Source organism: Mobula hypostoma, chromosome 12, assembly GCF_963921235.1.
Source record: "Mobula hypostoma chromosome 12, sMobHyp1.1, whole genome shotgun sequence".
Taxonomy (NCBI): domain Eukaryota; kingdom Metazoa; phylum Chordata; class Chondrichthyes; order Myliobatiformes; family Myliobatidae; genus Mobula; species Mobula hypostoma.
Window position 1 is genome coordinate 10,758,316 of NC_086108.1, and position 12,879 is coordinate 10,771,194.

The window sequence follows — 12,879 nt, forward strand, 5'->3', positions numbered from 1 at the left end:
TTGTGGGGAAGCTTACTGCCAGCACGCTGTGGACCAAACTCTTTCTGTGACCAACGATCTGTTCCCTGACTTGTATTTTGGAATCCATCATGGCAGACGTGTCTTCACTACACAGCCTTGTGAGACCTCAGGACCCAGGCCACCCGATTCAGGGACAGTTATTACCCCACAAGCATCAGGCTCCTGAACCAGTGTGGATAACTTCACTTACCACAATGATCCTCAGGTCCCACACCACCAGGTTCAGGAACAGTTATTACCCCACAACCATCAGGCTCCTGAACCAGTGTGGATAACTTCACTCACCACAATGAGCCTCAGGTCCCACACCACCAGGTTCAGGAACAGTTATTACCCCACAACCATCAGGCTCCTGAACCAGTGTGGATAACTTCACTCACCACAATGAGCCTCAGGTCCCACACCACCAGGTTCAGGAACAGTTATTACCCCACAACCATCAGGCTCCTGAACCAGTGTGGATAACTTCACTCACCACAATGAGCCTCAGGTCCCACACCACCAGGTTCAGGAACAGTTATTACCCCACAACCATCAGGCTCCTGAACCAGTGTGGATAACTTCACTCACCACAATGAGCCTCAGGTCCCACACCACCAGGTTCAGGAACAGTTATTACCCCACAACCATCAGGTTCCTGAACCAGTGTGGATAACTTCACTCAACTTCACTTACCCCATCACTGAAATGTTCCCACAATCTATGGATTTACTTTCAAGCACTCTTTATCTCATATTCTCGATATTTATTGTTTATTTATTTATTAGGAGGCAAAGAGTGGGAATAAAGGGAGCCCTTTCTGGTTAGCTGCTGATGATTAGCAGTGTTCCATTGGGGTTTGTGTTGGGACTGATTCTTTATACGTTATATGTCAATGATTTGGATGATGGAATTGATGGCTTTGTTGCAAAGTTTGCAGACAATATAAAGATAGGTGGAGGGGCAGGTAGTTTTGAGGAAGTGAGAGGCTACAGAAGGACTTGGACAGGTTAGGAGAGTGGGCAAAGAAGTGTCAGATGGGATAGTGTTTGGGAAGTGTGTGGTCACGCACTTCAGTAGAAGAAATGAAAGTGTTGACTATTTTCTAAATGGAGAGAAAATACAAAAAAAGCTGAGGTGCAAACGGACTTGGAGGTGCTTGTGCAGGATTCCCTAAAGGTTAATTTGCACAATTGAGTATGTGGTGTGATGTTAGCATTCATTTCAAGAGGATAAAAAAGCAAGGATGTTACAAAGCACTGGTGAGGCTTCTCTTTGGAGTGTTGTGAGCAGGTTTGGGCCCTTTAATCTTAGAAAGGATGTGCTGACCTGGAGAGGGTGCAAAGGAGGTTTGCAAAAATTATTTCAGGATTGAATGCTTGTCATATGAAGAATGTTTAATGGCTCTGCGCCTGTATTCACTAGAATTTAGAAGAATGAGGGGTAACCTCATTGAAACTTATCGAATGGTGAAAGGTCTTGATAGAGTGTACGTGGAGAGGATTCTTTCTAAGGAAGGAGCGTCTAAGAACAGAGGACATCCTCAGAATAGAGGGGTGTCCTTTCAGAATGTAAATGGGGAAAAATTTCTTTAGTCAGAGTGGTGAATCTAGGAAATTTGTTGCCACAGACACCTGTGGAGGCCAAGTCATTGGGTATATTTAAGGCAGAGGTTGATAGATTCTTTATTGGTCAGGGCATGAAGAGATACAGGGGGAAGGCAAGAGGTTGGGGCGGAGAGGAATATTGGATCAGCCATAATGAAATGGCAGAACAGACCTGATGGGCCAAATAGCCCAATTCTGTCCTATCTTATGGTCTAATTATTACTATTTTGTCTTTTTTTTTGTATTTGCTCGGTTTGTTGTCTCTTTCACACTGGTTGCTCACCCTGTTGGTGCACTCTTTCATTGATTCTATTATGACTATTGGATTTATTGAGTATGCCCGCAAGAAAATGAATAAACTTTGATAATCAATTTAGTTTACACTTTGAAAGGTAAAGAGCAGTACTAACCACCGTGTGTGGCCTTTTCTGTCATAACAAACGCATGACTCATTCTGTATTGAGCCTCTGTAGAACATTTTCACAGGGTTGGCTGTCCGTAGACATTTTCTTCCACCGTAAGTCTGTTGTACAATGGCAGCAATAGCGCGATGCTTACCAATGGGGTTTCAATATGGCCAATCACGGGCTCTCAGTTATTCTGTTATTGTCACCACAGCATGTCTGTTTGCCCGGCTTCAGATCTCTGTCCCATTTCATGACCGTAAGATATAGGAACAGAATTAAGCCATTTAGCTCATCAAGTCTGCTCTCAGCCTCAATCTCCTACCTTCTCCCTGTATTCCTTCATGCCCTATTCAAGAACCTATCAAGTTCTGTCTTAAATATTCCCAATGACTTGGCTTCCATAGCTGCCCGTGGCAACAAATTCCACAGATTCCCCACTCTCTGGCTGAAGGAATACCTCCTTATCTCCATTCTAAATGGATGTCCCTCTTTTCTGAGGCTGTGTCCTCTGATTATGCTTGTTATTAGAGTCACAGAGTCACGGAGCGCCGTAGCACAAAAAGAGGCCCTTCGGCCCATCTTGCCATGCCAAACTGTTATTCTGTCTCATTCCATTGACCTGCACCTGAACCATAGCCCTCCATACCCCTCTCATCCATGTACCTATCCAAACTTCTCTTCAATGTTGAAATCAAGCCTGCAACCACCACTCCCTCTGGCAGCTTGTTCCATACTCTCACCACCCTGTAAGTGAAGAAGTTCCCCTTCAGGTTAACTTCTTCACTTACAGGGTGGTGAGAGTATGGAACAAGCAACATCATCTTTTTTCCTCCAGTCCTGATGAAGGGTCTCAGCCTGAAATGCCAACTGTTTGCTTTTTTCCACAGATGCTGCCTGACTTGCTGAGTTCCTCCAGCACTGTGTGTGTGTTTCTTTAATTTCCAGCATCTGCAGATTTTCTCTTGTTTGTCCTTGTAAATTTCCTCTATACGCTTTCATTTATTTATTGTTTGTATTTATTGTTGCATTTATTGCCATACACACTGTTTATTCCATGAATTTCCAGTGCACAAGGAGTTCCATTAAACCCTGGTGTACGTAACAAACTCTGAGGCCTCTGTCGGCCTCTGCCGGCTGGGCCTGACCGTAGATGTTGTAAATAGGCAGCCAGGCCAGTACAATATGGAGAGCGAGCTGTTGCCTGTGTAGCAAACTCCCCCTCACCATACGTCTGATGAACACAAAGGAATGGCAGAGACTGATACAGTTTGGCACCAGAGGTGTCGCAGGTGTTCCCAGTCAATATTGAACTCAACGTAGGTCTGCCTCAGGGACTTTAGCTCCTTTATTTAACTCCCCCCCAGGATTTACTCCTGAAGCCTTCCCCATAAGTGGGTATAGCCGTAAAGCAGCGGAGGTTTGAGATCAGAGTTTTACCTTCTCCTAGGTGAGCTGCTGATCACAGCTGATAAATCCATCTGTCTGAAGCGACTGGTTTTCAGGTGCCAGTAACCCACCTTTGTCCTTTCTCCTGTCAGTGGAAACTGTTCCACCGGGCTGAGTAGCTGAGCTACACGCGAAGGCCAGGAGCTGGACTTGGTTGTCAGAGGCTATTTGAGGTGCATGCCATTGGGAACATTTAATAGGTAGTGGGAGCTTATCCCCATTACCACTCCTGGCTAAAACAACCTTAAGGAATCTATGTGACAAAGTAATCTAATCTAATCGGAAGGAACTGCTTAGCACGAAGAGCAGTCAGGTAGGAGCAGGATTTGATTAGACCCACATGCTGAGAAGAGGCTCTATTGTGTCAAATAGTGGGGCCTCTGACACATCAAGGTGAGCGGCACCATGGTATTGGGTAGACTTGTCTTCAAAGGTGTCTAATGCTGACATAGTTGTGGGACTGCTTCGTCGAGCGTTTTTGCTCCGTCCGCCACAAAAGCCAGGACTTCCCAGTGGTCACCCATTTCAATCCAACTTCCCATTCCGACGTGTCTGTCCACGGATTCCTCCACTGTCATGATGAGGCCTCTCAAAGTTGGGAGCAGCAACTCCTCATGTTCTGTCTGGGTAGCCTCCAACCTGATGGCATGAACAGCAATGTTCTCCAACTTTCGGTAATTGCTCCTCTTACTCTCTTCCATTCCCCATCCTAACCCCCCCTTTACCCCTTCTCTCCTCCTCACCTGCCCATCACCTCCCTCCTCCTTCTCTTTTACCCATGGTCCCCTATCTTGGAGCATCAGATTTCTTGTTCTTTCGTCTCTTACCTCTTCCGCCTATCACCTCCTAGCTTCATACTTCATCCACCCTCCTCAAGCCTCCCACCTTCCCCCTTACCTGGTCTCACCTATCACCTGCCAGTTTGTACTCCTTCCCTTCCCCCTCCCTCCACCCACCCATCACCTTATTCCAGCTTCTTCCCCTTTCCTTTCCTGTCCTGAGTCACAGCCCAAAATGTTGACTGTTTATTTCTCTACATAGATGCTGCCTGACCTGCTGAGTTCCTCCATATTTTGGGTGTGTTGCTGTGGATTTCCAGGGTCTGCAGAATTTCTTTCGTTCTTGATAATGCTGCTTCTTTCTTCTTCCTCCACAGAACCTCTGGTCTGACTGATGATGGAGCGGTTCCTCTTCTCCCTGCTGGTGCTCAGCCTGGCCGTGAAGGCCCAACTTTGCCCAAAGCGCTGCATCTGCCAGAACCTCTCGCCTTCCCTCGCCATCCTCTGTGCCAAAACCGGGCTGCTCTTCGTGCCTCCGTTAATCGACCGGAGGACGGTGGAGCTGCGACTGACCGATAACTTCATCACCACGGTGAGGAAGAAAGACTTTGCCAACATGACCAGCCTGGTGCACCTGACCTTGTCCAGGAATACCATCAGCCAGATCATGCCACTGACCTTCGGTGACCTTCGAGGCCTCCGGGCTCTTCACCTGGACAGCAACAGGCTGACCAAGCTGGTGAATGAGCACCTGAAGGGTCTGGTGAACCTTCGCCACCTGATCCTCAACAACAATCAGCTCCACCACATCTCTGAGGGTTCCTTCAACGACTTCCTCACCTGCCTTGAAGATCTGGACCTATCCTACAACAACCTGGAGTATTTCCCCTGGGAGGCAATCGCCAAGATGGTCAACCTAAACACTTTGACCTTGGACCACAATCTCATCGACCACATAGAGGAAGGGACGTTCTCTGTCCTGCACAAGTTGTCCCGGTTGGACATGACCTCGAACAGGTTGCAGAAACTTCCCCCTGACCCTCTTTTCTTAAGGACTCAGCTACTGGTCAACGCCAAGGGTGCTCAGTACTTCTCCCTGACTCTCAGCTTTGGGGGTAATCCTCTCCACTGTAACTGCGAACTACTGTGGCTCAGACGACTAACCCGGATGGATGACCTGGAGACCTGTGCGTCACCGCCCCACTTGATGGGCAAGTATTTCTGGTCGATCTCCGAAGAGGACTTTGTCTGTGAGCCTCCTCTTATAACTCGGCTTCAGGCTACCAAGGTGTTTGTGGTGGAGGGCCAGGGAGTGACTCTTAAATGCAAGGCCATTGGTGACCCAGATCCCTCCATTCTCTGGAGCTCACCGGAGGGGAAGCTGGTATCTAACTCATCCAGAACGATCATCTACGACAATGGAACCCTGGACATCCTGATCACCACACTCAAGGACAACGGCATGTTCACCTGCATCGCCTCCAACGCCGCGGGTGAATCGGCCGCCAACCTCACCATTGGGATCATCCCCCTCCCTCACCTGGTCAACTTCACCAGCCAGCAGAAAGAGCCTGCCCCCGGATCGTCCGACATCACCACCTCCACTAAATCAGGCTCCTCCTCCAACAGCAGTGACACCAAGAGCTCTCAGGAGAGGAAAGTGATGGTGACAGACTTGAGCACAACTTCTGCCCTGATCTGGTGGCCTTCTCAGCACCCCATCCCTAGGATCCGCATGTACCAGATTCAGTACAACAGCTCCACTGACAACACCCTGGTCTACAGGTAAGCGCACCTTATCGACACACTCTGAGTGCAGGTGGAGTCGACAGCCGAAACAGAGATATAATTTCAGCGGCCACTTTATTAGGTACCTCTCATGTGAGGTTCAATGTATTGTACGTTCAGAGATGCTCTTCTGCACACCGCTGTTGTAATATGTGGTTATTTGAGTTACCGTCGCTTGAATCAGTCTGGCCATTCTCCTCTGACTTCTCTCATTAATAAGGCATTTTCACCCACAGAACTGCTATACATGGGATTTTTTATTTGTTTTATCAACCATTATCCGTAAACTCTAGACTGTTGTGCATGAAAAGCCCAGGAGATCAGTTTCTGAGATACTCCAACCACCCCGCCAGGCACCAACTATCACCCCACTGTCAAAGACACTGAGATCACATTTCTTCCCCACCCTGATGTTTGGTCTGAATGACAACTGAACCTCTTGACCGTCTCTGTGTGCCTTCATGCATTGGGCTGCTGCCACGTGATTGACTGCCTAGATGTTTGCATTAACGGGCAGGTGTACAGGTGCGCTCCTCTACGTTGGTGAGACCCGTCATAAATTGGGGGAGCGCTTCATCAACGACCTCCGCTCCATCTGCCAACAGCGGAACTTCCCAGTGGCCAAACATTTTAATTCCGATTCTCATTCCCATTCCGAGCTTTTGGTCCATGGCTTCCACTCGCGCCAGGATGAGGCCTCCGTCAGGGTGGTGCAGCAACAACTTATATTCTGTCTGGCTAGCCTCCAATCTGATGGCATGAATATTGATTTCTCCTTCCGGTAAACAATTTTTTCCCTTCCCTCCCCTCTGCTTTTCTCCTATTCCCCTCTCTGGACTCTTACCTCTTCTCACCTGCCTATCACTTCCCCATAAGTCCCCTCCTATTTCCCTTTCTCCTATGGTCCACTCTCCTCTCCTATCAGATTCCTTCCTCTCCAGCCCTTTACCTTTCCCACCCACCTGGCTTCACCTATCACCTTCTAGCTATCCTCCTTCTCCTCCCCCCAACTTTTTATTCTAGCGTCTTTCCCCCTTCCTTCTTGGTCCTGAAGAAGGGTCTTGGCCCGAAATGTCAACTGTTTGTTCATTTCCATAGACCTGCTGAGTTCCTCCAGCATCTTGCGTGTGTTGCACTGGATTTCCAGCATCTGTAGAATCTCCTACGTTTTGGACAAATTGGATTGTTTACTTTGGAGAGTAGGTGCCTTGTTTATCAAATTATGGGGGCAGAGGTAGGGTGGATAGTCAGAGACTTCTTCCCAGGGTGGGAATGTCAAATCCAAGAGTGTATAGGTTTAAAGTGAGAAGTGGAAACTTTAAAAGAGTTGTGAGGGGTAGGACCTTCTCCCTAGAGAAAGTTAAGTACAAGAACCAGGGAGTACACATCAAGGATGACCTCTTTGGTCCTTTAATAACACCTCACAAAACAAGATAGCACAGCAGCACCTCCACTTCCTAAGGAGATGGAGGCAAGCGAGACTCCCCTACCATCTTAAATGAATTTTACAGCAGCACCACTGAGAGCGTCCTGCAAATTCCATCTCCATCTGGTATGGGAATAGCGGAGCATTGGACTGAATGTCCCTACAAAGTACTGTGAAAATGACTGAGAGAATTATGGGGGTCTCCCGACCATCCATTGGGGATATCGATCAGGAGCACTGCGTACACAAGGCCCTCAAGGATCCCACCCATCCATCCAGCATGCTTTTTTACCTTTTACCATCAGGCAGGAGACTCCAATGCATAAAGACAAGAACGGTCGGATGGAAAACAGTTTATTCCCTCAGGCCTTTAAGCTTCTGAGCTCCCTGCCACATTCAAAGTGTCACCTTTCATCTGTTCTATACCTGACAATACTTAACTTATGCACTTTAATTTGTTTATTTATTTATGATTCAGCTGTAGATTTTATTCTTACTTTCCTAAATTATTGTGTGTTATATGCGTGTTATGTGTACTACTGTGCTTTATGCTCTGGTTCAGGGAAACGTTGTCTGATTTGGTGGTATATATGTAAACAGTTAAATGAGAATCAACTTGACTTGACTTCATTAACACAGAGAGAAGTGAGTGGCTGAAATGGACTGCCCTACAGGCTGGTGTACGTAGATAATGAAGAGCGATTTTGACAGTCCATTGCACATTCAGAGAGTGCTGGGATATGAATCACACGTATGCCGATCGGTTGAGTGTAATTTGGCATCATGGCTAGCACAGACATTGGGCTGAAAGGCCTGTTCCAATGGCTGTAACGTTCTACATTTGGAGTGGCGCTAATATCTGTCCTGTGCTTGGTAGGGCCTGTCAGTGGAGTGGTGAAATAGAGAGACCAGCTAATTCTGAAGTGTCTTCACAGTCAGCTCCGACCACTGCTTGTGGCTCCATTACAGCTTTTATATTTCCATTTCTCTCGGGCACATCGTGCAGGGAGGCTGCCTGTAGTTCCGCTACCCGGTAACGCACAGGAGCAAAATCAGTTCACCTCGCACCTACATCACTACCTCCGATATTCTCTGCTTCTTCAGATTACAGCCATTGATCAAACCAGCACAGAAACAGGCCACTCGGCCCATCCAGTCCATGGTACGCACAGTCATAGATCAAACAGCACAGAAACAGGCCACTTGACCCATCCAGTCCATGGTACGCACAGTCATAGATCAAACCAGCACAGATACAGGCCACTTGGCCCATCCAGTAAATGGTAGACAGTCATAGATCAAACCAGCACAGATACAAGCCACTCGGCCCATCCAGTACATGGTACGCACAGTCAGAGAGCTAAATAGAAGGGAAGCAGGCTCGTTGGCCCATCCAGTCCATTTCTACCTGGCTGGTCCCAATTTCCTGTGTTCGGCCCATATCCCTCCAAGTCCCACCCCTCTGTGTACCCCTCGAAGTACTTCGTAAATCACACTATTGTACCTTCCTCTGGCAGCTCATTCCTTACACTGACCACCCGTTGCGTAAAAAAAAAAGTCTCTCAGTTCCCCTTTAAATCTTTGCCCCCAACCTTGCACCCTAAATCTATGCCCCACCCTATGCTGGGGAAAAATCTGTTATCATCCACCTTATTTACACCTATCATCATTTGCGACATTTCTTCAAGATTCTCCTACGTTCCAAGGAATAAAGCCCCAGCCTGGTCAGTCTCTCCCTGTAACTCAGGCTCCCTAGTCCTGGCAAAATCCCAGGAATTCTCTCTGCTCTCTCATAGACCTTAAGATAAAGGAACAGAATGAGGCCATTTGGCCCATCAAGTCTGCTCCACCATTTCATCATGGCTGATCCATTTCCCTCTCAGCCCCAATCTCCTGCCTTCTCCCTGCAACGTTTTATGCTCTGACTAATCACGAATCTATCGATCACTACCTTCAATATACCCAATGACTTGGCCTCCACAATTGCATGTGGCAATGCATTCCACAGATTCACCACTCTGTGGCTAAAGATATTCCTCTTCATCTCCATTTTGAAAGGAGGCCCCTCTATTCTGGGGCTGTGTCCTCTGGTCTTAGACTGTCCCACCAGAGGAAACATCCTCTCCACATCCGCTCTATCGAGACCTTCCTCCATTCGATAGACTTCAGTGAGGTCACCCGTCAGGCTCCTCATATGATGAGCCATTCAATCCTGGAATCATTTTTGTGAACCTCCTTTGAACCCTCTCCAGTTTCACCACATCCTTTCTTAGATGAGGGGCTCAAAACTGCTCACAATACTCCAGTGATGGCTCACCAGGGCTTTATAAACCCTCAACATTATATCCTTGCTTTTATATTCTATCCCTCTAAAATGAATGCTAACATCGCATTTGCCTTCCTTAACACCAACTCATCCTGCAAATTAACCTTTTGGGAATTCCAGTTTAACTGCACCTTTCCCATAACAGGGTAACCAAAATTGCACACAGTACTCCAAGTGTGGCCTTCCTAACAACTTGTACAACTGCAGTATATTGTCCCAACTCCTACACGGTGTCCTGATTGATGAAGGCCAATGTGGTAGATGCCTCTTTCACCACCACACCTACCCATGACTCTGCTTTCAGAGCCAATGGATTTGTACTACAAGATCACCCTGGTCCATAACACCTGTAGTGCCCCCCTCCCCCATTCATAGTATAAATCTTATGCTGTGATACAGGACCTTCTACCGGACATCAGGTAGAAGATCCAAGTGCCTCAGGACTTGCACAACTAGGTTCAAGTACAATTATTACCCCTTCAAGCTTTTGAATAAAAGGGGATAACTACAGTCACTTGCTTATCCATTGAGATGTTTCCACAACCAATGATCTCATGTTAAATACTCTTTTTCTCATTATCTCAAGTTCTCATTATTTATTGCTATTTATTTTATCTGCATTTGCAGTCTGTGCACGTTGGTTAATCTTTCATTAATCCTACTATAATTGCTGTTTTATTAGATTTGCTGAGTATGCCTGCTGGAAATTGAATCTCAGGGTTGTCAATGGTGACAGAGCGTTATTCTGATAATAAAATTTACGTTGAAATTTTGATCTTTGACTTTGTTTAGCCAGAGAGTGATGAATCTGTGGAATTCATTGCCAGCAGCAGCTGTGGAGGCCAAGTCACTGGGTACATTCAAGGCAGATGTTGATAGATTAAGTGGTCAGGACATGAAGGGTGATGGGGAGAAGGCAAGAGATTGGGGCTGAGAGGAAAATTGGATCAGCCATGATGAAATGGCGGAGCAGACTTGATGGACCAAATGGCCTAATTCTGCTCCAATATCTCATGGTCATATGGGCTTTTCAAAATACATTGCCTCACCCTTAACTGATTTAAAGTCCATTTGCCACTCCTTGGCACACTTCCCAAAATGATACTTCTACAGCTGGTGTCCATCTCATCCTGGTGTGCCCCCTCTAGGAATGGTCCACAGACTAACCACAAACTGGAACCATACGGTAAGCTCAACTGTCAACACATTTAACCCAGCCAATAAAGCTTCTGGGATGGCTCATGTCATCTGAAAGCGTCATGACTATCTGGGACAATTTTAAAGTATGTTTTTGAATAGAGAGATTGAACACTGATGTGTTAAAAGAGTATAAAATCAGGTGAATATCCACTTTTACCCAAGCCCATGGTGTGAAGAATGAGAAGGTGCTTGCTCTTATTAGTCAAGGCACTCAGTTCAAAAGTCAAGAGGTTACGTTGCAACTTTATAAAACTCTGGTTAAATCACATCTGGAGTATTGCACACAGTTCTGGTCTCCCCGCTATAGGAAGGATGTCGAGGCTTTGGTGAGGGTGCAGGAGAGGCTCGCCAGGATGCTGCCTGGCTTAGAGGGAATGGGCTATCATGAGAGGCTGGATAAACTTGGGTTGTTTTCTCTGGAGTGTCGGAGGCTGAGGGGAGATCTGATAGAGGTTTATAAGATTATGAGAGACATAGATAGAGTAGACAGGGAGTATCTGTTTCCCAGGGTTGAAATGTCTAATACCAGAGGGCACGCATTGAAGGTGAGAGGGGGTAGTTCAAGGGGTATGTGGGAGGTAAGTTTTTTTACTCAGAGAGTGGTGGATGCCTGGAATGTGCTCCCTGGTACGGTGGTAGAGGCAAATACATTAGAGGCTTTTCAGAGATGTTTGGATATGCATGTAGATGTGAGGAAGATGGAGGAGTATGGACATGGTGTAGATCGGAGGGATTAGTGTTTGGGTGTTTTTGATTTGGTTTGGCACAACACTGTGGGTCAAAGGACTTGTTCCTGTACTGTACTGGTCTGTGTTCTGTGTTCTAAGGTGAGAGGGGAGAGTTTAATAGCAACCTTTCATTGCATCACAGGAAACAGATCCTCGATGCGCTGAGATAAGGGGAACCTGAGGGGCAATGTCTTCACTTGGAGAGTGGTAAGAATGTGGAACGACAGCGCAAGTGTTGGATGTGGGTCTGATGGCAACATTGGAGAGAAATTTGGATAGGTATATAACGTAGATGGATGCCCATGGAGGGCTATGTTCTCGGTGCAGGTTGATGGGACTAGGTAGAATAATAGCTGGCATGAACTCGATGGGCTGAAGGGCCTGTTTCTCTATAGATTTGAAAGATTAGCTGTATTTGTCATAAGTGGGGCGTCAATGAGAACAAGCTAAGTTTACAACTCACTTACAAGGAATTCTGCAGATGCTGGAAATTCAAGCAACACACATCAAAGTTGCTGGTGAACGCAGCAGGTCAGGCAGCATCTCCAGGAAGAGGTACAGTCGACGTTTCCGGCCGAGACCCTTCGTCAGGACTAACTGAAGGAAGAGCTAGTAAGAGATTTGAAAGTGGGAAGGGGAGGGGGAGATCCAAAATGACAGGAGAAGACGGGAGGGGGAAGGATGGAGCCAAGAGCTGGACAGTTGATTGGCAAAAGGGATATGAGAGGATCATGGGACAGGAGGTCCGGGGAGAAAGACAGGGGCGGGTGGAAACCAGAGGATGGGCAAGGGTTATAGTTAGAGGGACAGAGAGAGAAAAAGGAGAGAGAGAGAGAAAGAATGTGTGTATATAAGTAAATAATGGATGGGGTACGAGGGGGAGGTGGGGCATTAGCGGAAGTTAGAGAAGTCAATGTTCATGCCATCAGGTTGGAGGCTACCCAGACGGAATATAAAGTGTTGTTCCTCCAACCTGAGTGTGGCTTCATCTTTACAGTAGACACAAAATAATCTGCAGAAGCTGGGGTCAAAGCAACACTCACAACATGCTGGAGGAACTCAGCAGGTCGGGCAGCAGCTGTTGAAAAGATCGGTCGACGTTCTGGGCGGAACCCAGTCCTGACAAATTAATTCCACATCCCATTCCCATTCTGACATGTCTAACCACAGCC

At 47.0% G+C, this 12,879-nt stretch overlaps 1 protein-coding gene across 1 annotated transcript in view; it reads left to right on the forward strand.

The window, feature by feature from the left end:
• Positions 1 to 12,879, forward strand: part of LOC134354611 (leucine-rich repeat and fibronectin type III domain-containing protein 1-like) — a 321,579-nt gene that overhangs the window by 278,040 nt on the left and 30,660 nt on the right. Inside the window, exon 2 of the mRNA XM_063063618.1 lies at positions 4,617 to 6,024. Within this exon, the coding sequence (XP_062919688.1) occupies positions 4,634 to 6,024 (1,391 nt within the window). The 5' untranslated portion in view covers positions 4,617 to 4,633. The remainder of the gene's footprint in view (positions 1 to 4,616; positions 6,025 to 12,879) is intronic.